The 25,974-nt window shown below is 36.3% G+C and overlaps 2 protein-coding genes across 5 annotated transcripts in view; one reads left to right on the top strand and one right to left on the bottom strand.

The window, feature by feature from the left end:
- The first annotated feature begins 14 nt into the window (after positions 1-14).
- Positions 15-2,342, top strand: ND-PDSW (NADH dehydrogenase (ubiquinone) PDSW subunit). The gene is made up of 4 exons (XM_022086861.2): positions 15-249; positions 332-467; positions 1,299-1,438; positions 2,044-2,342. The coding sequence occupies exons 1-4, from the start codon at positions 159-161 to the stop codon at positions 2,175-2,177; spliced, it is 501 nt and encodes a 166-aa protein (XP_021942553.1). The 5' UTR covers positions 15-158; the 3' UTR covers positions 2,178-2,342.
- Positions 2,343-2,930: 588 nt separating this feature from the next.
- Positions 2,931-25,974, bottom strand: part of Marf1 (meiosis regulator and mRNA stability factor 1-like protein) — a 31,723-nt gene continuing 8,679 nt past the window's right edge. For 3 of the 4 annotated variants that reach the window (XM_022086845.2, XM_022086847.2, XM_022086849.2), the window contains 20 exons: positions 24,950-25,318; positions 23,232-23,384; positions 22,268-22,398; positions 21,502-21,636; positions 20,643-20,810; positions 19,875-20,050; positions 18,808-19,030; positions 18,113-18,291; positions 17,335-17,507; positions 16,713-16,927; positions 15,874-16,200; positions 14,883-15,038; positions 14,109-14,336; positions 11,899-12,102; positions 10,876-11,143; positions 10,403-10,558; positions 9,942-10,057; positions 7,654-7,776; positions 6,556-6,943; positions 2,931-5,432 (listed from right to left, as the gene is read on the bottom strand). In XM_022086845.2, coding sequence (XP_021942537.2) covers positions 5,383-5,432; positions 6,556-6,943; positions 7,654-7,776; positions 9,942-10,057; positions 10,403-10,558; positions 10,876-11,143; positions 11,899-12,102; positions 14,109-14,336; positions 14,883-15,038; positions 15,874-16,200; positions 16,713-16,927; positions 17,335-17,507; positions 18,113-18,291; positions 18,808-19,030; positions 19,875-20,050; positions 20,643-20,810; positions 21,502-21,636; positions 22,268-22,398; positions 23,232-23,384; positions 24,950-25,318 — 3,938 coding nt within the window. In that variant the 3' untranslated portion in view covers positions 2,931-5,382. The remainder of the gene's footprint in view (positions 5,433-6,555; positions 6,944-7,653; positions 7,777-9,941; positions 10,058-10,402; positions 10,559-10,875; positions 11,144-11,898; positions 12,103-14,108; positions 14,337-14,882; positions 15,039-15,873; positions 16,201-16,712; positions 16,928-17,334; positions 17,508-18,112; positions 18,292-18,807; positions 19,031-19,874; positions 20,051-20,642; positions 20,811-21,501; positions 21,637-22,267; positions 22,399-23,231; positions 23,385-24,949; positions 25,319-25,974) is intronic. The other variant, XM_022086848.2, reaches the window with a different exon arrangement.

Raw genomic sequence — 25,974 nt, 5'->3', positions numbered from 1 at the left:
CTCATTTCACACCTATATTAAAGATCACAGATGTAAAGAACAATTTTGTACAATAACCTGTGCATTGTAGTATTTAATAAGAGGATTCCTAAAGCGAGTAATTTTTGTAGGAAACTTGTGGATTTTGGAGTTTATCTATACAGTTCTGTTCACTTATAATGGGAGATACACCAAGGGCAAGAAATGCATTATTTAGATTTGCTGATGGTGTAATGAATGTTGTTGAATCTCCAGTAATATGGTTTAGAGGTTAGAAATGACGTTATTGCGCTGTGTTTATCTTAATGTTTTGCAAATAAAGTACGCAATTTAAAACATTTAAATTTTACAGAGAAAATTGTTGTTCCGAATCAAAACGATTACGCCTGGTATCACCAAAAATTTCGACGGGTTCCAACTATTGATGAATGCTACACTGATGACCCTGTGTGCATACAAGAAGCCCAACAGCAATTTAAACGAGACAAGTATTTATCGTCAAGAAACCATAATAAGTTAATTAAATCATTAAGCTTATTTTATAAGGCATACAGAAATGATAGGTATGTTACAGGGAATTAGCGGATTGCCTGTTGTATCAGCAGCTGCTGGAATTGAATAGAAATATAGATACAAAATAAAACATTTCTACAGCATCACCATCCCGGTTACTGAAATATACCTCTTTCTAGGCTTCTTTAAATTGTAAATGTGAATGAATTAACCAATTTTCAGAGTACATTATGTGTTTGCATTATAAAATTATGATTTTGTGATTGCTAGTACTAATAGGTTGTTATTATTCCATCTATTCACCACTTTATAGGGTATTTTCTTCTATGTACCTGAGACAAATCTTGCTCCTGAGATACATATTGCAGCAGCTATTTCCAAAATACATTTTGTTTTTAATATGTGTTACATGTATTATTATTATTATTGAATGTAATAGCCATAGTTTGTATTGAATTAGAAGTCTTCTAAGTGGTCTATTGCTTTCAGGTTTCCTGACCAAAATTTTGTATGTATCTTCCTTATGTTTTACTACATGTTGCACTATCTCATCCTCAAGTTGGCCCCTGTCGTGGATCGAACCTGGGCCATCCAGTCCATAGTCAGTCACTATACTGACTTATCTACTCCATCTCCAGTAATGTGGTGACAGGATCCATGGAATACATTTGTCTCCATGTTTAACTTCCATAAACACATGTCACTTTAATTTATTTCATCTTTGACAAACTTATCCTCTTCCTATACATGAAGCAATTATTTTTATTGAATGAAGTGATGTCAGAAAAATATTTTTTTCTTGATAGGTTTGTAGATAATGAAATTCTGAGTATTTTGAGGCGAAGATTTGAAGACTGTGTCTTATACGAATCCCCCGATCATGAAGTGAAATGCAAACATATTTGGGAACAGTATAATGAGGGTGCTGAAAATTGGTTCATGAAGTGTAAGTATTTACATTTTTAAGAAAGCAGTTACAGTTGTAATTAATGGGATTTCAGCAACCTCTTAAAGCTGCAGAGTACATATTGATGAACCCTTTATGATTGTGTTACATTTTGAAAAATCTGTACTCTTATGTCAGTTTCCTACCATTTCTGTCATACACAGGTCAGTTTTCTTAGTTCATATTTCCCTTGATGTTGTGCATCCCACAGAATGTCTGCTTTACATGTAGCCTAGTATTTGAAGGGGGAATCTTTGGTATTGGAGATGTCATGTGATTGCATGAAAAATTCAACATTTAATAGCAGTTTCATTGTAAGTTCACAGTGTGGTACAATTTCAACTGTTAAATCCCAGTGATAATGTTATGTACCACATCATTTAATAATTGGTGATTCTGCATTCTGCCTACAGAGTATGTTCATGGGTTTTGTATAATTCTCATAATATACAGCAATTATTTTCTTATACAGCGTTAACCAGCTGATCTTTGTAATAGCTAAGTGCTGTGTTATCTTTCTAGTTCAGACTGAATTCTTAAATATGGGGATGAGCTTCAGCCTCAAAGCGTTAAAAAGTGATGGGTTTGCAATACTTTGATTCTAGATGGTGATATTGGTGCTTATGGAAGAGTGCAAGACGCCTACATGAAACAGAAACATCGAATGATATGGGAACGCCGCCATGGTCCAGTAGGCACTGGGATGAAAGGTCCTGTAGTGACAGAAGGCGATCACTAAAGAAATTTGAGTTGTGAACTAGATTGTTGATTGTATAGTATTTTGGGTTTGTGTGATATCTGTAAATAATTTACAAAGACCTGGAACAGTGTAATTGAACATCATATTAACACTTTTAGAATCTTTGTAGCTGAATGTGTGTTATAATAAAAATGTTTAAAGAAATACCACTTATTCTTCAAAGTTCCCTTGTAATTCTTTGTTGTCCATGTTAACATTGTGTTACAAATTTAATCCCCTTGATACATGTGCTAAAACCCTGAGTACTTGGGACTATTCATTCATCTCCTTCCAATTACAGCAATTTGTTCTGGGGAGGGGTGGGGGAAATTGTGCACGAGATGGACACGACTTTGAATAGGTGTAACTTTAACCTTCCTAAATACAGTGGAACCTCAATATACCGCGGCTGAAATCATGTCCCCCAATACGATTACGTAAATTTCACATATAACGTGTGTACTGAAGCTGTCCCCCAAAACCTGCGTTATATCGAGGTTCTACTGTATAATACATTTCAACAAATGATGTGAACAGGAACAGAAAAGTGTGTATCGTCAAATATTGATATGGCACATGGTGGGGGGCAAAGGTGAACTCTCAAAATTGTAGTTTCCATTTATACAATTTTGAGATTTCACCTTTCTGCTACTATCTGAATAAAATTGGAAGAAATGAATGGGAAAAGGTCTTATGTGGTTAAACATATTTTAGTTCATTAAATCTAAAGCTAACATAATAAGACATCCAGTGTTCTCACCAAAATACAGTATTTACTTGCATATAAATTTTACACATAAAATACCAGAAAGGCAGTTTTCTGTCCCTGTGAACAGAACCCCCCAGTTCAGGATCACAAAAAAATTCCTGTATTCAAAATTAAAATCTCTTAAACATGATATACAGCTGATGACATTTAAAACAATGAAGAATTAGTGCCACAACGCAGCTTCAATATCTTTCTCTACAATAGTGATCATAAGATGATCGACTGCTACTTAAAACATGCAAAACAATTTATCAGCAGGTAATATTTTAACATTTCAAATTTTAGAGTTGCATAGATAATTAATCAACTACTTATACATTCTTTTTCACTTCAGGAATAATTTGAATCTGATTACACAGCAACTTAAAACTAAAATTAGGAATTATTTAACTTTTTTGTTTTAGTTCTTTATTTACCAAACAGGATTCAATTTGTGAAATGAAATGTTCTGGGCACCAAGCGTACTCTTAAAGTCTACATTTCTGCATTAAGGACGGAAAAGAGTTCACTAATGTAATGAAAAACGTGGCATTGGTATACCTCAGGTCATTCACTAGGAAGCAAATTACATACCCACATCAGTTATGTCCCTTCAAGATTCAACATTCTGATTCAAGTGAACTCTCCTACACTACAAGGAACTTGAAGACAGATGGAAGGTGCATGATCATTTCTCCTCTTCCATCACCTGAATATCATAGCCAACCGATACGCAGTGTATCGATTAAGGCACATGCACCTATATTCACTATAGATGCCACTTTAAAAACAATTAAAAAGCCTCTCTTATATAGTCTAAAAGGAAATATACCTCAACATGTAAGTAACGGTTTTTACACGATGGCATGGCGGTATATTTATTTTTAAGACTTTCTTCAACTGAACATGAATAACATTCTCTTACGTTACTCACTCAGTACCTTGCTTAATAGTCAAAGATAACTTGAGTGATACACTAGAGGACCTTGCCTTCTTGGAGGACTGTCCACCACCTTCCACCTTTCCTCTGTCTCAAGAAAAAAATAAACCAGTCATAAATAACTTCTTTGGTATCTTTGCCTACTTTTTCCTATCCTTCACTGACAACCACCAATATCATTGGTTCATATAATATACCAAATACTGCATGCACCTTCAGTAAGATACCAAGTTTTACATTATTAAAGACATTTCACTCTTTGATAAAATACTGAACGTCAATGCCACATGACCTTGGAATTATAAAACCAGCATCATCTCTTGTTAATAAACATCCATAAACCCATGCTCCAACAATACACAGACAAAACAAAGTAAGTACTTCCAAGTTATAATGCACATTGGTGTACATACATGAGCGGCTAAGTACGCTTTCAGACCAAAAAAAAATCACAATGGAAACCAGTTCAGAAAGTGAACACCAAATCACCACAAATCTACATTCTTTGGGGGGGCCCTGATGCATGTGACCTGACAGAAGTGAACTGTGAGCTGGAACTTATGTACACATCACTTCTTTATCTTAAATTGTAAACATCTATATAATGTAAAGCAATGATTAAAACATTTTCATCCCTCAATGTAAACAAAATATTTACATACATCTTGGTGCCCAAACCTCTATTTCTCAAAATTAATTTTTAAATCACAAACAATTTTGATAACTTAGTTTTCAAACATAAAAGCATGAAAGATTCATATCATATTGCTTGTTGCATAATAACAAAAACTGCAAAACTATAATAAAGCTTCAAAATTGTGATTCACTCTTTTGGCTACTTTTAACAATAGTATGAATCAGAAAGTAAATATGCATAGCTAGATATAAGTTCCATATTTAATTTACAAAGAAAAGTACAGTAATGTATCTTGGCCTTTAAAGCAATAACATACTTATTACATCATCTCAACAGCAAACTCAACATCTAGATTTGTAATACACCCCTTATTTAAATATGCATTCCAAATAAATCAATAGACAAACAAAAAATCTTTCCCTTAAGTTCCTATGTGTCAGTGCCATGCTGGTGGTACAGAACTTCAACACAAACATGATTTTAATTTACATGTCATACGTAAATACGTGAACTCAAAAGCAAACTTTGCAAATTTGGATTTTCTACTCTCGTCTGTATTCAAAATAGTACAGAATTCAAGGAAAAGATTGGAAATTTAATATCCAAGTGCCAAGCACACACACACACACATCACTAAATGCTGGGAATAAAATGTTGCACTGTACCATGTAATGTAAACAAAAACATTATGTACTTGGGCCATGAAACTGCATTGCATGATGGTCATTTCAGACATGGATGATGATTCACAACCAGTATCTACTTACATATGATACATATATACTTGGTACTAATAAAACATGACATTTGTGCTATACAAAATAATACTCCTGACTGCTGCTTCAGGTACTTTGGTTCAATGCTGCTGGCCGCGAGGCTGTCATGGCATTTCTATTGGAGTGTTGAACTGAGCAGCTAAGCGCCTCTTGCCTGAAAAAAAAAAATATATACAGCAAATGATGTATACTTGTCAAGTAATAAAATGATTCACCCACAAAAAACAGAAGTTACATTCAACTTTGAATCATCAGCACTATTTTTTCGTCTTCCAGTTGCTGATGAAGGACTCCACTTCTGAAATAAAAGCACAAAGAGAGGACATTATTTACTTGCAATCATACGTCAATGACAAAGATGACTGGCCAAGGGATCCTCCAGCTTAGTGAACAATGGCAGAAAACAAAGTACTCCCCACATTCAAAAGTCATTACTTTATTATACTTGAAAGATGGTAAAGTCATGCAGAAAATGCATAATGGATCCAACAAGGAAATTTGCTGGCATATGAATTAACGGAAACAAATCAGATTTGCTTGGGAAACATTTCTAACTTTCACTAACAGCTTCCTGAGCTTGTAAATGCATAACTTTGCCATCATCAGTTGTAGTGAATTTGACTTTGGGACATTCCTTGCTGCACTGATCCTTCAAAATGTTCGCAGTCTGAAAAGCAATGGTTAAAAGTCTGACAACCAATCTTAAAACGAAAATATTTAGCACTGAAATAATTACAGAGCTCATGAAATTGTATTAAAATGTTAAACGATTATAACCCCGTTCATAGTGGTTTTCTGGGTTATGATGTCCTATATAGTCTTGCAGGTGGTTATCACGCATATCTCGTTTTATCGCACTTCGCAGATATTGTTTGTTGTTTTTTTTAATTGAAGGTTTGTGGCAACCCCGCGTCAAACAAGTCTATCGGCGCCATTTCTCCAAAAGCATGTGCTCACTTCGTGCCTGTATCACATTTTGGTAATTCTCACAATGTTTTTTAGACATAATGCTATTGCACACTTAATAGACTACAGTATAGTGTAAACATAACTTTTATATGCACTGGGAAACCAAAAAATTAGTGTGACTCGCTTTATTGCAGTGATCTGGAACCGAACCCGCAATATCTCCGAGGTATTCCTGTATTATGTTCCTCCTGAACACCGGTAACCACAGGATGTCACAACCCAGAAGACCACAACTGACACTACTATATATGGCTGGGAATGCTACTGTATGCAAGAACTATGAACTATCCAATGAGGTAAAAACTTACGCCTAGTTCTGTTTGGGGTGCTAAGTCCACTCTCTGCCATTTCAATGCTAACATTTGAACTATCAAGACTATCCCCAGCAGTAGACATGGCTCTATCATTTTTATGGTTTCCATCCTTCTCTGCATCACCGCTCGGTTTGCTGCTCCACTGATCGTCCTCGGTATCTTCTGATGCTCTGCTGCCTCCTGCCCTTGATCCGATCAGCTGCGGGAGTGGAAGTTCACTGGGATCAGGAGGAACAACATGGGGCAGACAACCTGAAGGGAAATTGAAGGATGGAGATGAATTCACAGACAGAGAGCTGGAATGTGAAGGTAACAGACTCTTTGTGGGAGAAGTATCTGCAGTGTTCGACGCAGCCTTAGGCCACGGTGGTGTGGTTCCTCCCTGGAAATTAGGCAGAAAACAACAGCTAATGGCTGCCACTTTTATCTCTTTGAAAACTATTCAAGTCAGAGACGCATATTTTTGAACAAAATGGTCGTGACAGCTTTACACTTTTAAACGCAGAACTGAATAAATGAACAGCTCACAAAATGTACATAATTAAAGAGGCTGACACTCCACCTAATTTCATCAAGACCCATTTTAAAATTAATCCTCATATTCATGCCTTGTCTTCCAAGTGGTTTCTTCTTTTCAGATTTTCCGAGTACAAATTACCATGCATTTCCCATTTCCTTCATCTATGTTACATTCCCCACCCATCTCATCCTCCTATATTTGACCACTCTAATAATATTTGGGGATGAGATTAAATTATAAAGCTCCAAAATTGTGCATGGCAGTGAAATTGGTACAAATGAAAAATTCAAGTGACAAGCACAAATTAAAAACATGTTTGTATTTGACATTCTTTAAGACATGTAAGTGATGTTGACTTGTAAAACAAATTCCTAGTGATCCATTATGATGGTCTTTCTCGTCTTGTAACAATTTATTACTACACTGTAACTACCCTATGACAGCAAAAATTTTTTTGAAAAATATTTACAAATTATTAAAAAACAGACTGCTCCATATTGTAAATGGTTTAGTGCAGTAGTATCAATAAGCCAACGACACAGAAAACTATACAGCAGAAGCGGAACATATACCATATAAGCACTGAATGCTGTCGAATGGCAGTAGGGTGCATACTGTGGAGGACTGGCTCCTCCCCACATAAGGCCCCATGTTGAGGGTCGATGGTTTGTGCTGCATAACTTCTCTGTAAAAGCCTGTTGTGGGCATGCAAAATGTTCAAGCAGTCAGCAATATGGCATGCAAAATGTTCAAGAAATCAGTGACATGGCATTCCAACAAAAACATATACTCACTTTGTAGAAAGTAAGCTATAGAAAAAGAGTTGTAAGCTTAGCAACTGAAAGCAAGTCTGTGACAGTAATGGATACTGACAAAAAGTTCATATAATTAACTGGAAAAAGAACTGTTGTAACTGCAATTTATTAGCCTCAGTCCACATATCATTATGACTCTCATTACTGCGACCAGCAGGTAAGTATATTGGTACTAGACTATACAGGCACCATGTTAGTTAATACTGCCACGACTATGTCAGCTCGGCCGTATTAAAAATTGCAAACTGTTAGTCATTAGATGCATATGAATGTATATCATTTTATATCATGTGCAAATCTGTGAGGAAGATCAACATGAATTTTCAGTAATATACAATAACTATCAGTTGCTATTAAATTCTTGTGATATCAATAATTACAATTAAATAATTGTATATATATTTTTTGATTCTGGGAGTGACTTACGTATCCTGACTGCTTACAACTCAAGCAAATAATTCCTGGGCATGAAACCATGTGCATGGTCTAAAGGAAAATGCAATATAAAATATTAAGCGGTTACAATTTATGTTGCATAAGAAGCAAGGAGATAAACTTTATAAACTACGTGATAAGGAATCAAGAATACAAAAATTATTCCACAGTTCATCTATTCCAACAAACTTTTCATACTTTTCCTCAGTCACTCCAATATGCCACATAGAAACACCAAGATCAGTTATCAGCTTCTTGCCTGATCAACGCACAAGCTGGCAAAAGGAGCTATAAGCTCAACTCAAGCTAACTTGTGCTCAGACTCAGCCTTCTGATTGGTCATCACATCTTAGCCATCACCCCAATAAAAAGTCATGAAGTAGTAACAATTAACCTGTGGCTCATTACATTAGATGTTACTGTTATGCATAGGACAATAAAAAAAATTAAAAATTTCCCTACAGCCTATGCCATTAAGATGTACTGTTGTCATCGTGGTAAAACTTCAGGCATTCACCAATCTCAGCACAAGATTCAAGTTACTAGTTAGCAATTCATCTGTATTTTACAGCCCTTCAAAGGAACACTTTGGTTCCCATTAGGTAATTTGTTGAATTAGCCCCACTCCCATAAAGAAGAAGAAAATCACTAGTGGGATTAGAAAGTCATCACGACTTACTTCATTACATTAAAAAGAATGATTCACCCAAGTTCCTTTTGGACATGCATAAATGTAATTAAACCAAACACAAATACGATTGTGTACAGTCTGACAACCAACAATAATCAAGCTGTTAACATACTTCAGTCTTTAACTATTGGCGGTTCATTATGAATAATACTAACGTAGATACAACCTGGTTGTAAAAACGTGACCACAAGGGATAAAGGATCTTTGCAAATAAATAAATATGTAAATAATGCTCCAGCCTCTAAAACATTAATGCTCATTGTATTTGGAAATTCATATGCTGCAAATTAATGTACGAATGACTAGCTCACTGACTACTGCCTCCATCATCAGGGTGACGATCACCCTGATCTGAAACATCGAGAAATTTCTACCAGACTACATGGTGCAACATCCCAAAAGACGCAAGATTTGAGGTTTTACAGCTGTGAGTATGATGATTTCTGTCTTCTGGGTTGTTGCGCTGTGTAGTCTGGTCGATGTTAACATCGAACAGACTACACAGCGCAACAACCCAGAAGACAGAAATCTTCGTACTCATCGCCCTGATGACGGAGGCAGTATGACCTCTGAAACGTTGGTTAACATCGACCAGACTACACAGCGCAACAACCCAGAAGACAGAAATCTTCATCCCAAAAGACAATCACCTTTCGAAAGTAGTTTATTCTTATGAAACACGATCCTGAACACATTATGGTTTAATCTTAACAGAAAATAAGCTGCAAGTTATATTGCACCAACGGAACTGCCCATATTAACACTTTAAACAATGAGATGAGCTAGTTTAAATTTGTCTTATGTAACATTTAATATGACAAGATGGGACAAAAAAGGAAGAAAGTAGCACAAAGGATATATGACTTTACTACATTATCATATCACAGGTGTGGCAAAGGGTTAAGAAGATGGGCGTTACCTTCGCATGTGAGTCCTCCTTTGGAGAAGTAGGTGAATCAAACATGCCATTGCCCAATATACTCTTCAAGAATTTATCAGCTGAGCTATCAACTTCTGTCAACTGCTCTTTTGACTCTGGAAAGCATATAAAAAAATAACTGTGCCAGACTCAATTTATTAAAACAAATATGTCATACTTATTCCATAAAATTACTTCCATTCCTTCGATAGTTCAACTGTTAAATGGCATGCATCATTTATGTCTGGCTATTTCTACAGTTTTAAAATCACAAATAAACATTAGTGTGCTGCTAAAAATGGCCAGGCTAGGAGACCAGCAGCACAGTACAAGCAAGTGAACATCTTGAGATAATCCATGACTGTTTCCTGTTAAATTTCTCCTTGTTCACCATTAATAATCACCCTGTTATAAACCACTTAAACATAGTGATGGGAAGACATGAAATAACCACATTATACCTGTCTGGACTGCTGTATCAGCTACTCTTTCAGATGCTAGTAGTTTAGTGGCACAATCTGAATGAATTTCAGAATCACCACTGGACACTGGATCACCGTCATCAATATGGGCTCCATTTTGTTTATTGAAATTTGCAGGAAGCGGTATACCCACCGCTGTAACATGGAAAATTGTATAATATGGGATGAGAGACAGCCTACATTCATAAAGATTTATACGTGTAAGTAAAATAATTCTAGAGAAGTTCACTGGATGCTTTCTTCTCCATTTGTAACCAGAGGACATGCCATAACACAGATCACACATTAGTTAACCTACTAAATCATCTTTTAGCTCTAAAATACACAAAAACCAGAAAACATATTTCTACATGTATTATTACTACCCACCGTTTAAAACTATGACGAACAATCTAAAAATTCAAAATCAAAGTTTCACTGTATACTGAATATACAAATAATAAAATACCCACATGCCAAATCCTTGTTCAGAATTAATGTCTTCTTGTTTGATTTCCCTCTCAACAGGACTGTGCCTGGTATGGACTGAAGCAGTGATAAGATAGTGGACTGTCCAAATTGTGATGGCTGGCAAACAACGCCAAACATGCGAAGGTATGCGGACTCAAACGCTGACAGAGGCAGGCGACCATCGGACTCGAACAGCAGGTGATACATATTGCGCGCAAACATTTGTATTGGTGTAAGCTCTATTACTCTTTCTCCGCCATGTTTTGTTACCTAGAAAAAAGTTTATTTAAAGTACACATTCAGAAAATGAGAAACCCATGCTATCCAACAGCTAAGATCAAAAATTATGTTTTAAAAAACCTTCAATTCCTGTTACATTTCCTGGAGATACGCTGTTCTTGCAATGCAATGACAAACTTATCCAGGGGCTATCAAACACCACAACTCAGAGACAGAGTATAGATTCATTAAGCTTTGGATAATAATGCAAGAGAAAGTCAATAAATCAAATACATTATAAGCAACTGCAGTAAATCATAAGCAAATAAACTTATCTGGTAAGCTATCCAACATCACTACATCAACTGACAGAGCACAACTTTATATGGCCTTCAAGCAAAACACAAAGAACTCCGTATGTGAGCACACATTATGAAAATATAGCAGAAAATCTGGAATACGAACCTAATCCGGGGAACTATCTGACAAACTCAATATACACAGGATAGATTCACTGGGTGTTGGACACTAATAAAGGAGAATTCTTGCAATCTGTACATATTACACTAATATTTTGAAGTAATAAAATACTATGGCATCTTACACAACCATGTATCAATTAAATTTATATCTGTCACTCTCTATTAATAAACACTGATTTCAGGAAGCCATCTCAGATTCTGATTTAAATTACATAAGTGGCATACGCCGAGAATAGGGACAACTGGAGAGCTCTTTTTGGGCAGAGCAATGGACCTGTCGTAAGACAGAACACTTAATAATAATAATAATAATAAGTGGCATACCCGTATGATTCCAGCTAGCTGCTTATCAATTTCATTCAGATCAAGAGACTGGTTGAAATAATTCCAGAAAGTCCGGAGAAATTCTCCAGCAAACATCTTGCCAGAAGGTTGTTCCATGAGGATACGTCGGACCTGGAGACTTAACTGGTGCAACTTAGCACGATCCACTAGCGTCACCATAGGTCCACATGATGAGGACACAATCTAAGTTGATAAGTATTAAATTAATATTTTTCATTATATTTTTAGGTACAGATATCTTAAGACTGGTACAGTATTTAGTTTACAATTTAAGCAATACTTCTTCAGAACATGCCATAATAATGAAATAAGGAAGGAAAATACAATTATAGGATTTAGGTAAAAGGTAACCTGGTAGAGTCTCATTAATACAGTAACAAATGTCATAAAAGGTTTCATAAAAGGCATGGAATTTCTTTACTAGCTATGTAACCAGTAATTTCTCAAGATAGATACTATTTCATAGAATTAGCTGGTTATAGAAAAAAATGGAGAGTATGTTGACAGAGTTGTATCAGAATCTGCAATGTTACTATATCAAAGCAATGAAAACAACACTTAGGAATACCTCAAATTATTTATCAACACTTTTTCATTAGCACAGACCATGTAGTGTCGAATAAGAGGATGACAGTGAATAATGAATTGTAAAGGATGTGAAAGGAAGTGGCCGCTGCCTAATTTAAGGTATTATCCTGGCATCTGCCTGGATAAACTGAGGAAAACCATGAAAAACCCAGTCATGACAGCCGGCCTCCAAGCCAAGATTCGATCCCAGAACCTCCTGAATATGAAGCAGGAGTGCCACCCACTCGACCACAACATTTGACAGGAATACCTCACAGAAGATAGCAAGATTCTGTTCTCTATTACTCACTATAAATTATGGGCACAAGATGCTGGAAAACAATGTTTAATCATTTATCTGAGAACATAAAAATCCAAGACATGTTGCATACTTCCTCAAATTGTGCTTTTGCCACAAATAACTGTATACATTAAAGTCATGCAACAAGACAGCCACATATTTATCAGACACAACCTCTGTATTACACCCATCAAAGATAAATGGCAATATTCAACGGTGTGGTATTATCCGCGCAAAATAAAAAATAAATAAAAAAACTTATGAAGTAAATGGCCTAAATAAATTAATCTAAAAGCTATCCACATAGAGTAGGTCAGATAAGATCAAAGCTTCAGAAATCACAACTCAAGGCACGAAGAAGGAGTTAACAAGAACTCAACTTCCACCACCTCCAAAGTTCAAATCTCAGTATATCATCATACCTACGGAAAGAGATTATTTAAATCATGACGTTCACAACTGTATAAGCTATTCCACTCCCAATTCATATCACATCTTGTCAGTCAGCATTCTTAGCTACAACACCAAACAGCACAGTTATGGAATTAGCACGCCTGCTTCAAATTTTGGGAGTCACAAATTCAAATCTGCGCCTGAAGACTGTGTATGTTAATATCGTCCATAGTTTTCCATAGTTCATCCAGCATATGTCAGGACAGTACCATAAACTAAGCCAATATATTTCCAAGTCATTATTCATTAATCATCCTAATACTCAATGCATGTTTGTTTGAGATTTGACAGTCTCATCAAGTAAACAATTTTTTTTTATTTGTAGTGTTCTGTCTGATGACAGGTCCATATATTATGAACAGGATCCTTCCAACCTCTTCAGGTTGTCAGGGACCTGCTCATACATATATACATTCTTGGCAGACATGATCAGAAGTGGTTTGCCATTGCCTTCTTCTGTGTGTGAGTGGAGTAATTGTTGGGATGCCACGGAGAAACCGGGGAAGCCCCCGGAGGAAAACTCCGTGATGCCTAGACCACGGCCTTGCCCAACACAAGTTATAAATTTGAGCACCACCGGGAATTGAACCCGGGACCCCAGGCTTACAAGGCTAGTGTTCTGACCGCTAGACCACCGTGGCGGTCAAGTAGACAATACATAAAATAAATGAAATATCAGGTTCTCATGGTGGCAAGTATGAGAATAGCTGTCTTCTGGGGCCCTGTGCTGTATCATCTCACAGAAAGTGACCAACATATAAGAGGTGATATTTATTTAATGCCTGTAGTCATTTTACTTTTCCTATGCTGACAACTTATCTTGGCTTGATACCAGCAGATCAGTTTGGTCTTACGTCTATGTACTTACTGCAACAGAATGATATAAGCGTTTTATTAGCTGCTCCAAATCTGAACATTCATAAGCCTTAGGTTTGAGAGCATAACCATGCTGACGGAGAAATGCCATGGACAGAGCAGAAAGTGACATATTTGAGCGACGGCTGCGTACCAGAGCTGAAATCTGCTCTGCCAGTACCCTGAGCCGTTCCTCTAATGTGAGCATCACTTTACGCTCGCCTTCACCATCTTCTTCAATCTACGTGATGAAAAAGATAAGAATAAGACAAATGATTAGAGACACCTGCTCAGTTTATATCTGCCAGGTAAAGAAATTCCCTCTTTCTTTGAACCCACAATTGGACACTACTGTAAGCCAGTTCAGTCCAGCTAACACTTAACAATCTTTCTTTACAAGACTCATTCAACAAATGAAGAATTGATTGGTAACTTGCCCAGTATCATTAGTGTTGCTAGTAACTTTTCATATACAAGTGAAACACAATTTCAAAGCTAATGCATAGAGCACATAACCTGGCTTTATTATGGTCCAGAAACAAACATAGTGGGATGCTCTACATATAATCTAATTCAGAGATAAGTGATCTTTTATTAAGAAGTGTTTGGGATTCTCAGTGTCTTCAAGGTTGATAACTTCAATAAACATAAGACTGTTCAACATTTGTGCTCACTTTTTTTTTAAAAAAAACTAACCTACAAAAGCAGGTAAATTTTAGAGGAAGATGAAATATGATTTAATCATTTATAAGCTGCATTCAACTGTTCAAACTGAGTAACTGAATACCTTAGCAACCTGTGGAATAGCTTCAAACAGTTCAATGAGCTTTGTGAAGCCATAATCAGCAACTCGACACTGGTGGCCATAATGATGATGATAAGCGGGAATAAATTTGTTGAACAGCATACTGCACTGGGGAGCATGGCGCAAAAGCTCTACTACCTGCAACATTAATTGCAAACATGACAAAGTAAAAAGAGGTACGTGTGCCATAACTGTCTGCTAAATCAGGCCCGTAAAAGATTTCATGATGGATTTGTACCATAAAGACTACACATTCCTAGGATGAAATAGTGAAGGACAATAGGCAAAAATAAATACTGGATGTTTCACAGTGTCATGTTTCAATGCAATTAAGATTCACTGAAACTAAATTTTTCATTAAGACCTGGGGGAGGGGGATAAAAATAATAAAAGTGTTGTCAACAGCAAAGAAATGCTATATAATTAAATTTTGGAACACTTTCCTTATGCCTTTTTCAGAAAACATTATTATAAATTCTCCTCCTTCTTAGCCTATCCATACAGTACAGAAAAAAAATTAATTCTATTTATGAAATTTGGATTTTTAATGGCAATGAGAGACTTGGGACTGAGGATGTCTGGCTTGTGACACCACCTAGTCCCATTCATATTTACCAATGTTCTGGCAGTACATTTGCTTCAAATGCTGGTAACCAATTACATGACAACATGGTATCACAATCTGAATAATTTCCTAATCCCACATTCTTGATCCGCTACTGTCTGAAGTGTTACAACTTTCAAGACATCCAATTCAGAACCCACATTATTACTGTGCACCAAGTATATTCTGCTGTGGTAGCTGAACTACACTAGCCTATTGTATCCTACACTGCTGCCATTGTATCCAGCAGTTACACAATTTCTTGCATTAGCAGAATCAAACTTTAACAACTAGAATGTATATGATGAAGTTCTGCACACAGAAACAATGTAACAGCTACAAACACAATGATATTCATAAATTCCTAACCTCTCCTGCGAACTGTTTAGTCTTTTCAATTTCTTCTGGTGTTTGTTCTCTCTTTGGTATTGAAATTACTACATCGCCATCTTCCTGAGTTGAGACGACAACTGCATTCTCTGACACTTCTCCCAGCATGTCTCTGAATTCACAGACACCATAATCCACAATGTCCCATGGTCGATTAAGAACACGCTGGTAGACCGCAGGAAACTCTGACATAGTAACTTGTTTGCTTGCCTGCGACTTCAGAACTCGTAGTAGATCAGACGTGAAGCGACGTACTTGGGCTCGATGTGAGAGAGTTATAACTCTTTTATTGCCATCTCCCATTACCTGAAAAAGAACAATATAGCGCTCTGATCTTATACTAGTCTTTGGGCACACTCCACGAGCATCATCTTTGTCATAGAAGTCAAAACGATCTTTTACTGAAAATAATTAAATGAGAAATGAGGTTCCCTTCTTCTATGTACATCCAACTTTCTCTAATAGTTATTCATATTAATTTTACTATCACTACACTCACAAAGCGTCTGGTGACTTGATGTCAATATGTCGGGCATCTTACTCCTGATATTATTCCCTTGTAGAATGTCATATAAACATAGGTCTGATTATCAACTGTCACAGAGCTATTGATATTTGCAATTCAATATTCATGCACCCTCCATCATTAAGAATTTAATGATATACTTCTGAAGTACTGGAAAACTCCTACCAAATCACACAGTATAACATCCCAGAAACATTCACCTTAAACATACTCTGAACAACAACAGTATTGTTCATGCACAGTGAAACTGTACCACACACGATTCTGGCAGAATTAATATGCTGGTTCTTACTTGCACAACATGTGACAAAGCCTCCATGAGATCTATGAGCTTTGTGAAACCATAATCTGCTACTCTGCACTGTCTTCCAAAATGGTGGTGATATGCAGGGATAAACCGGCTGAAAAGTAACTGACAGTGTGGGGAGGTTTTCAGTAGATCCACAAGCTCTCTACTGAACAGAGCCATCTGGGTGGCAAGAGCAGGACTGACACACTTTATCGGATCTGCAACACATCAAACACATTTGAGTGATGTATTGTAAAGTCCTGGTACCTACTTCCCGATAAATTCCACATGCCAATTAAATTTATAAAATGAAAATTGCACAAGTTTATAGTCAATCCAACCCAAAGTAATTAACGGATTCTCCCAAATTTCCTTGTGACAGTACAGTCAAGGTTACCCTGACCACCACGCTACTGATCATGCCAGTGCAAACATGGCGTACTCCTGTAGAATGTACGCACATTCCCGAACACAGATTCACATCAAAGTTATTTACTGCTTTTTCTGAAGCATTTAGCAACGTACATCATGACAAGGAAGTACTGAGTAAGACAATACCCCAACTGATAACAATATTTCTTGACAGTGATCCAAAGATTAAGGAACTATAACAGCTGTAAGTTACCATCGATTTGCCCATCTTCATTTGCTTTACTCTTAAGCCAGCGCAGATATTTGACACAACCAACTCCTTGGTAGATCTCAATACCAGGCAGGCAGCTTACAAGATGTTCTAATGGCACACCTGTGTCATCCACTTCCAGAATCTCAAATTGTGCTTCATAGCAATTAGGCAGACTGAAAATTAATTACATAATGTAGTAAGATGACATGCAACCACTTGTAAGAAGTGATGTGCACAGCATACTTCAAAGGAACATAAGATGAAAAATAAACTGTCTGAAACTCTGGTAAATTGTTGCTGAGGTATCAGCTGCAAAAACTTAACTACAAAACATGATTCAGTTTATGTGATTTACAGTGATAAAACTGAACAGTGGGCGCTACAAATTTCACTTCAATTCCCAGCATCAGAAAATTTTATAGTCATGTGCTGGATTTGACTGCGTTTTGAACGCGTTCCATATGAAGATTACCGTAGAATATTCAGTCTATGTACCTTCAGAAAAACTGGACTGATTCAAAAATGGTAAACAAGGCAACAAACCACGGCCTATGACCCTGTCATCAAGAACATCCATGTCATGCCAGATTAATCACAGATTTATTGACAATAGCAAAACACTCATGTTCCTGTTTGTAATCCTACTTATTTCTACAAAACCAAACCCCAACATCCAACATTTTTTATCTGCTTATTAACAAATGTCTACATTACTTGTAAAATTTTCTAACACACAGAACAAATTCCTAATACTATCAAAATGAAATACTTTCCATACCTGGGAAGTGGTAGACTACCATTGTGTGTTTGAAGCAATATGTGAATATGTACAGCAAACGCTCTGAGTCCAATGCGAACATTTGGCAACACTCCCATTTCCTGTTCGGCCCATCCTTTGTCTGGTCCCGATTTACGTGAATGAAGAATGCAGAACGGAAGTTCCATGGACTGGCCATCCTGATAAGATAACATTATAGCTTAATATCTACATAATGTTGCTTAAATACTCTTTTAACACTTTGTGCCTATCTCATAGTACATACGCTGCTATAGACACCTAAGAACATAGCTGAATAAGCAAATATGTTACAAACAGAGAAGAAACTCCTTGTTAGCAAATGCTGTCATAGCTAATAATAATAATAATAAAACAATAAAGTGAGATGTTATTACAAAAGACAACTACGAATATTCTGCAAATTAAACTTAATCCTTTGTCAAAAGTTTCATGATCTAGCAGATTTACTGAAATAATTCAGCATCAACAGTTTTTGATTAGATCATATAAATGAATGTTTGCCTTTTTTATAAAAATATCCAACTTCTGCAATGGCAAAAATTACATATCATCTTAAGTATGAGCACTAGAACATACTGTTATTTAAATAACATAAATTAGACCCCCCCCTCCCAAAATCTCCTCCTCCAAATTCATCTAAAATCATTCTCAGAGAAGAGGTACAAACTGTTTACCTGCACTGATGAGGTTAAAATTGGTGACGGGGTGTTACGGTGGTCAGGATTCAGGATCACCATCCGCCCCGTAGACTCCTCTGATATCAGACAAACATCTTTCATTTTGTACATGTCCGACATACTAATGGATGTGAGGTAGCGGCTCTCAAACAGCTCATGGAATTTGAACAAAGGCAGGCAATGCCCTGGCACTTCCAGGAGCAGAGAAATAATCTGTGCCCTGGCAATAAACAAACAAGAGGATCCATGGTCAAAATTACACACTGAAGATTATGAAAATAAACTGATACACAAACATAGACAAAGTATCTGAGGATCATGAAAAGGGTGCCAATGAGAAAGTTTAACTTAAAAGAGGAGGGTAAAAAAGCTGTGTAACAAGAAGCTTCACAATTTGTACTCTTTTCCAAATATTAGCAGCATAATCAAATCAATGAGAATGGGGGGTAAGTGCGGGAGATGAAACAAACATGAGATAGATGAGTAATCCACACAAAGTTTTGGTTCGAAAATCTGAATGGAAGAGATCACCAGGAAGACCTAAGCATAAATGGCAGGACAAAATTAAAATAAATCTTAGAGAAACAGGGTAGGAGGGTGTGTATGGGATTCATTTGATTCTCTCTCTCTCTCTCTCTCACACACACACAAAAAAGGGGGGGGGGGGGGGGGGGAGAGGCAGAAAATTTCTTGACTTGCTGAGAGAGATACAAAATGGTGTCTGCTTCACTGAATACTTTATAACCCAACTCCATGAAGCTGAATGGCACAAGATAGCAAATGTGCAGGAGTTCCCAAAACTCAGCTGCCGTTGTTCATGTCGGTCACTTCAATTTCTAAGGACTCTATTCCAAAGAATCAGTTATTAACTTGCACAATCTATATTAATATCAACTGACATCCCTAATTACTGGTACCAGCGGAAGAAACTACTGAGGAGAAACAGGCTGAAGATACAAACATAACTACATGGCGCCAAAGCCCAGATCATCACCATCATCCTCACTGTGAAAATCTTAAATCTCAATAATGATCTTGTACCATGGATCTGATTACGTCCATACCTTATGAGTTGTGGACTGGGACCACCACTATTGGCATATGATATGAGGATTCGTTTGTACCCGACTTTCCGTCGGTGCAGCTGTGATATTGCATACTGAGCATCTTGCAACGAAGGCACTTTCACATGAGCTGCATAATTACCATCTGATTGCACAAACACAGATACATGAAGAACCTATAAACAAAACAAAAAAATGCACCAAATGCAGTATATTGTTTAAAATTAACAATATTCTCATTACATTCATGCAGGTTTAACCATTGAATTGGTTCTCAGTGAATAAGTAAGTACTACTTGGAAAAAAGCATATTTCTGAAGTTACATGTTAGGCCAGTGGGTCCCTAGCCTTACAGTTGATGTTCTTCTGTGTTGTAATGCCATGTGGACTCACACGTGGACACCAATCATTGGAGAAACATCAGTACCTGCCTACAAATCTGCATGGTGTCACAACCCAGAAAAACAACATCCATATTTTCACTGCCAACCTAACCTCAACTCACTTAGATGTTACAATTCAGAGATCATTCTCTCTGGTTAAAGAAAGTAGAGAAAGACAATAAAAAAATTTAAATGTCTGATAGATAATGGATTATTTCAAAATGTAACTCAAATGTAGATGTGCCACATACAATTTAATCAAGCTTGCTTCTCATGCATTTCATAATTTGTAAACGTACAACAACTATCCTCAGATCCATGAATTAAAATAAAAGTAAAATGATGTCAAGCAAAAGAATAGTAAACACAAGATTTATCATCTCACCATCACATGTTCTCTAAACACAGAGAGCAGCATTCTCTTCAGATCTTTGGCATCAATGTTTTGGTCCAGGTTTGTAACTTGAAGTACTACCGGATTATTGCAGGGCGCACTACTTAACAGTGAACCATTTGTTCCCAGCTTTGAAGATGATATGGGATGAAAGTAATGCTGTAAAAGGAAACATAGTTTTGCCTTCCCTTTTCAAAAATGGCCACTCGGAAATTCAAGATGGGAAGACAGAGTGATAGCGGCAGCTGTCAAAATAATATTTTTGCAGGTGAATACAGATGTAAACAGTTTGTGAGAGGAACTGGCCCAGGTTCATATCCAATGAAATTAGTAGTGTTGAATATTTAGACTGCATTACCACATATTCTGTTATTGTCAACAGTAAGTATTTTGATGATATCCGTCTTCTGGGTTATTGCGCTGTGTAGTCTGGTCGATGTTAACCAACGTTTCAGAGGTCATACTGCCTCCGTCATCAGGGCGATCGCCCTGATGACGGAGGCAGTATGACCTCTGAAACGTTGGTTAACATCGACCAGACTACACAGCGCAATAGCCCAGAAGACGGATATCTTCATACTCACTGCTGTGAGAACCTCAAGTCTTACATAGTAAGTATTTTGTCCATCATCAGTGTTCTTACTGTCTGCAGTGGGCTGATTATGTATGATTTGGTTAATGCAATTGGACAGAAAGCACAGATATTCACCACTCAATGACATTCTACATGGCACTGTTCGCTGTACGCTATTCATACCACGCAAATAACAGAAATGTTAGTTTGAATGGTGATAGTAAGCACAGTACAGCATTAAATGGCTCAATATTCCTTGGGTGTGAACATACTCACTTCAAGCTCCTCACGTTCGGTGTCGCTGCAGGTCGTGTTCTGTGACTGCCACCCTTCTCTATCCGCTCCCGACACTGTGTATGGAGATGGCGTTCTACACTTTCTTCCTGCAGCGACATTATTCAGGACAGAAACCTGACAGAAAACAATGTCTAATGCCACAAACCGTTATAAAAGTTTGCTTACTTCACACAAAGCTGTCTTGCTATTTTAGTTACAAAGCATCCATTTTCGTCAAAGCCATTTGATCATTCTTTCAACTATTAGAATAAGGTGGCCTATTACAGATATTAAAAACAATATCTTTCCACAACTTCTGGCATTCCTAGGAATTTTATTCCTATAAGATGATGTTTTATAGCCTTGTCTGGAAATCCCAATACAGTTAAATATCTTTCTTCCTATGAAGTTCTCGCCATCAAGCTCAGTCCAATTATTCTTGCTTAAGACATTCAACATGAAACATTACATTTCAAAAAATGAAAGTCTAAAAGTAAAGCTACCTGCCTAGGCACTTTGTTCATGCTGGCATTTCATACAGCCTGTTAAGGAACCGTCAGAAGACTGTTCGGCAGATCTTGTCACTGACACAGGACAAACCAGAAATTTAAACAGGACAGGAAATACAGATATGATTACATAACAAATACTATTTTATAAAATTATATGTTACACAAAAATTTACAAAATTATTTAGAAAAGGCCATTGTATTCCGTAGCCAATAAGACAACCAGATTGAAGTACAAATCTTCTTGGACCACTAACCTCATTACGACTGTATGGCCCCAAATTGCGCGACAGAAAGTTGCTGAAGGTTGTAATGGGGTGGTGGGAAGAAACTGCTGAAAACTGTTCCTGGTACTGCTGAATCCTGGAGTTCTCGTCATTGACACACGCTGAAACCGTGAATCTTATTACCAAGCAAAAAGTTTCACTAAGCAAATGAATAGTTTTCTGGAATATTTGAACAAATCCTTTTCTTTCTTACTACATATATGTGCCCTAGTACTATTACTATTACACTTTCTACAAAATGTTTATGTGCAAAGAACACCAATTTAATAAAATTATAATTGCTTATCTGTAAATTGAAATCTCCATACACATTTTAAATAATAATTAAGTATACAAGTAACAACTTCAACAAATTGAAAATGTTTGTGGAAATACCAGAAAACAAAACTAATTACATGGAGCACAGTCCTTTAAAATATTGATATTTGCTCAGCAATTCAAGAACACTCTCTTTAAAATCTGTTTTATGAAATAATTCAGGGGAGGTCACAAATTTTGTACGTTGTTATCTAAAGGTTTCTTAAATTAGATACTCTGTATGAATCAAAACATAAGGGAATCTCATATAATATTTAGTTCATTCTGAACTCTTCAATTCCCGGATATCTTTCAACTTTTTCAATGGATGGCATATCAAACTCTGTCCTTTATTTCTGCTTCACAAATTTCTTGGTTCAGAAATAGTTCAATAATAAAGTCCAAAAATATTTATATCTTTATTACATAACAGTTTTACTTCATACGCTTGTACCCTATTCATTTAAACTGACATTATTTAGTTATTATATAACTCATGACAAATTAAACCCATTCAGTCCTACTGTGAATGATATGCTACATGGTCTTTGCACCACACACAAATTACTCAAAAATTAAGACTATCTGGAACAAGCAAAGTTATGGTTTACATTCCTACACAGACAAATTAACCAACCTCGATGAGTACCCCTGATCCTTCGATAACCTTCTGGAGTTTTCTCTGAGTTCCCATTGGCTGTCATAATGCGTGTCTTTACTTCTTGGTTTACTGCCCCCGTTAACAGCTTCAGCTCCTCTGCAGCTGATCCTTTTACCCCCTGCCATGCACCTGGTGAACAGAAACAAGATACAAATAAACTCACTGTAATACTAGGGATGTTGGGATATTTTATAAATTTACTATAAGTTCAGAAATTTCTCTCAATTTATGATAGTAACCAGATTAATGTGTCCAGTCTGTGTATGAGTCAGTAAAGAAGTAGATTAACCTTTTTCCACCAAACGCAAAAGAATTAAATAAAATTAAATACTCCCATTAATTCTTAATGTTTGGTTACTAAACACAGTGTAAATAGAACATTCAAATTGACTAGTCTGATGACATGATACAATGTACATTAAACGGCATGGTAAAAAGTTATGCCATAGGTTAGCCTAGATGAAGTTCATCTAATAATGCAGAATTAAACCAAACTGAACTGACTATGGAGTACTTGCATGAGTAACCTACATAATAACCTAAACTTGAACAGGTTTGCTGAATATAATAACCAAGAATTTTCTAGGGTTATCTCCAAGGTACAAAATGAATTTAACTTAAACATTCAGCTAACAAGACCAACATCAATATCTTCACTGCTGTGAGAACCTTTAACCTCACGAGAGCCAGAGCATCACATACATACATTATATATCTTTATTATAATCAATAAGTTAGCCAGATGACAAAACAATGCGGAATAATTCATAATATAAGATAAGATCATACATATTACAAGTACAATTCACACGATAATAAAGAATCAACATAATAAAAGCAAATATTTCACATAGCAGTAACTAACTAAGCGCGCATATTCAGTACAGAAAGCGTGTCGCTTCAAAATAATGTAAATAATTCTTACTGTCACCAGCCTAACAAACACGGCGAGATGTCCACATATTCTGGTATTAAAAAAAACACTATGAGAGTCCCAAAATAAAATTTTCAAAAACATCTACATAAACAATACAATTCAATTTTTACAAGTTTTATACAAACTTACAAAATGTAACAACATCCTTCTTATGAAAAACTCTTCCAGACGTCTCCTTGTAAATAAACAAATAAGTTATGTAAAATAAGAGTGGACAAACACTTGTACCACTTCTAGACAGATCACGGATTTTTGTTGTTTTAATAAATCTTTGAAATAACTTTTTGCGAGATAATGTTTTGACGGAATAGAAAACAAGGCGACTACACAAAATCTGTACTTACCTTTCAGTTTGAAGATGGTAACTAATGACCAATAAAACTTAGCAAATAAAATTTTAATTGTAATAAATATATCAAATACTGTATATCTGCACAGTAAACTTTGTGGTTATAACCGACACATTTAACGCTAGTCAGAACCTGTGCTCACAGACATAGAAAAATCAGCAAATTATTATTATTAATTTATATGAATGAAAAACAAATAGCATTACTTGTTAAACCTCAAAGAAATTGCATAAAGAGATGGCTGTCAAAACTTGAAAAACTAATCTATACTTACAATATGATACTGAAATTCCCTCCATATTACAAGTAATGTTTATACTACTATGACAGAGAAAATTAAATATGAGAATGCCATCCGACCTGGTACCTGAAATTACATCTCCCTCTATCAGGCCCCTGTAACTCACCTGTGAGAGGGGACTGATTTCTTGAGTTCTTCTTGCTATTTGTTGAAAATTCAATGCATTCAGCTGAAGGACTTCTAAACATTGCACTTTCATACCAACAATTCTCTTGATTATGTAATGGGTAATTGAATTCTGATGACAGTGCAGCAGAGAAAGTGTTCCCATTGGCTAGTACATTCCAGCCATTCTGCGGCGATCGCGGAATAAAATCAGGGACTGGAATTGAGCTGAGTACATTAAGTCCTGCTGGTGTAGAATGGTAGAGGCTTGAAAAAGATGCAGACTGTTCGCAAGAGGTAGACCCAATGGCAGTGTGGGCAAGTTGCTGGTTCTCATCCTCCTCCTTCAAGCTGCATTTCTGCTTCCTTACTGCATGACAAATTTCTGCATTAAAGCTACTACATTGCAGTATTAACTTACTATTCCTACTAGATCCACTACAACGTTTTGAGTGAGTTTAGGAAATCAGGCATCATATTAATTCTTCCCAGACCAAAATTGTTCTTGTCAGTGTGAATTTTTCATGTTATATACCGTCAAAATGAAACAAAGAGTAGAGGGCTATTTTTCACTATGTGTGATCCTATTTAAAATTAATTTATCTTCCACAAAGCACTTAAAAATGTCAGATAACAAGAAGAAGCCATCATAACCTTTACTTTTGAAAAATAACAGCTGATTCTCAACTTTACCATTGCTCTTTTAGTAGTTTGTAACTACATTCATTTGCACAGTGGAACCTTGTCAATATTCTGCTGACACATTCTTGCAGATTCTTCAGTTAAAATTTTACTTACCATGACAGCTGTTGCATCTCTTACAACCATACTTGGAGCGGGATTTAAAGTTTCAGAATAAAATGCTAAATATGATATTTCCACAGTAACTTCCAACTCACAGGTCAGAAGATGTTATATTGCAATTGTTAACAGCTGGAGTTTAAAACACAGCATGTTTGAGCAACTTCAAAAAGGGCATATCAATAGTTTCACAAAACTTGGCCTATACATTTTAAAGATATCAAA

This window comes from Zootermopsis nevadensis, unplaced genomic scaffold (genome assembly GCF_977971745.1).
Source record: "Zootermopsis nevadensis isolate Lab colony 2312 unplaced genomic scaffold, Znev_1.0 Znev_ptg000032l, whole genome shotgun sequence".
NCBI classification, from domain to species: Eukaryota; Metazoa; Arthropoda; class Insecta; order Blattodea; family Termopsidae; genus Zootermopsis; species Zootermopsis nevadensis.
This window is presented reverse-complemented; position numbering and strand designations above follow the sequence as displayed.

Bases quoted from the DNA above. Each gene is read 5' to 3' on its own strand.
- ND-PDSW (XM_022086861.2), top strand. From the start codon at position 159: ATGGGAGATACACCAAGGGCAAGAAATGCATTATTTAGATTTGCTGAT. The intron at 250-331 runs GTTAGAAATGAC...TAAATTTTACAG, and splicing joins TCCAGTAATATGGTTTAGAG to AGAAAATTGTTGTTCCGAAT. The intron at 1,439-2,043 runs GTAAGTATTTAC...CTTTGATTCTAG, and splicing joins TGAAAATTGGTTCATGAAGT to ATGGTGATATTGGTGCTTAT.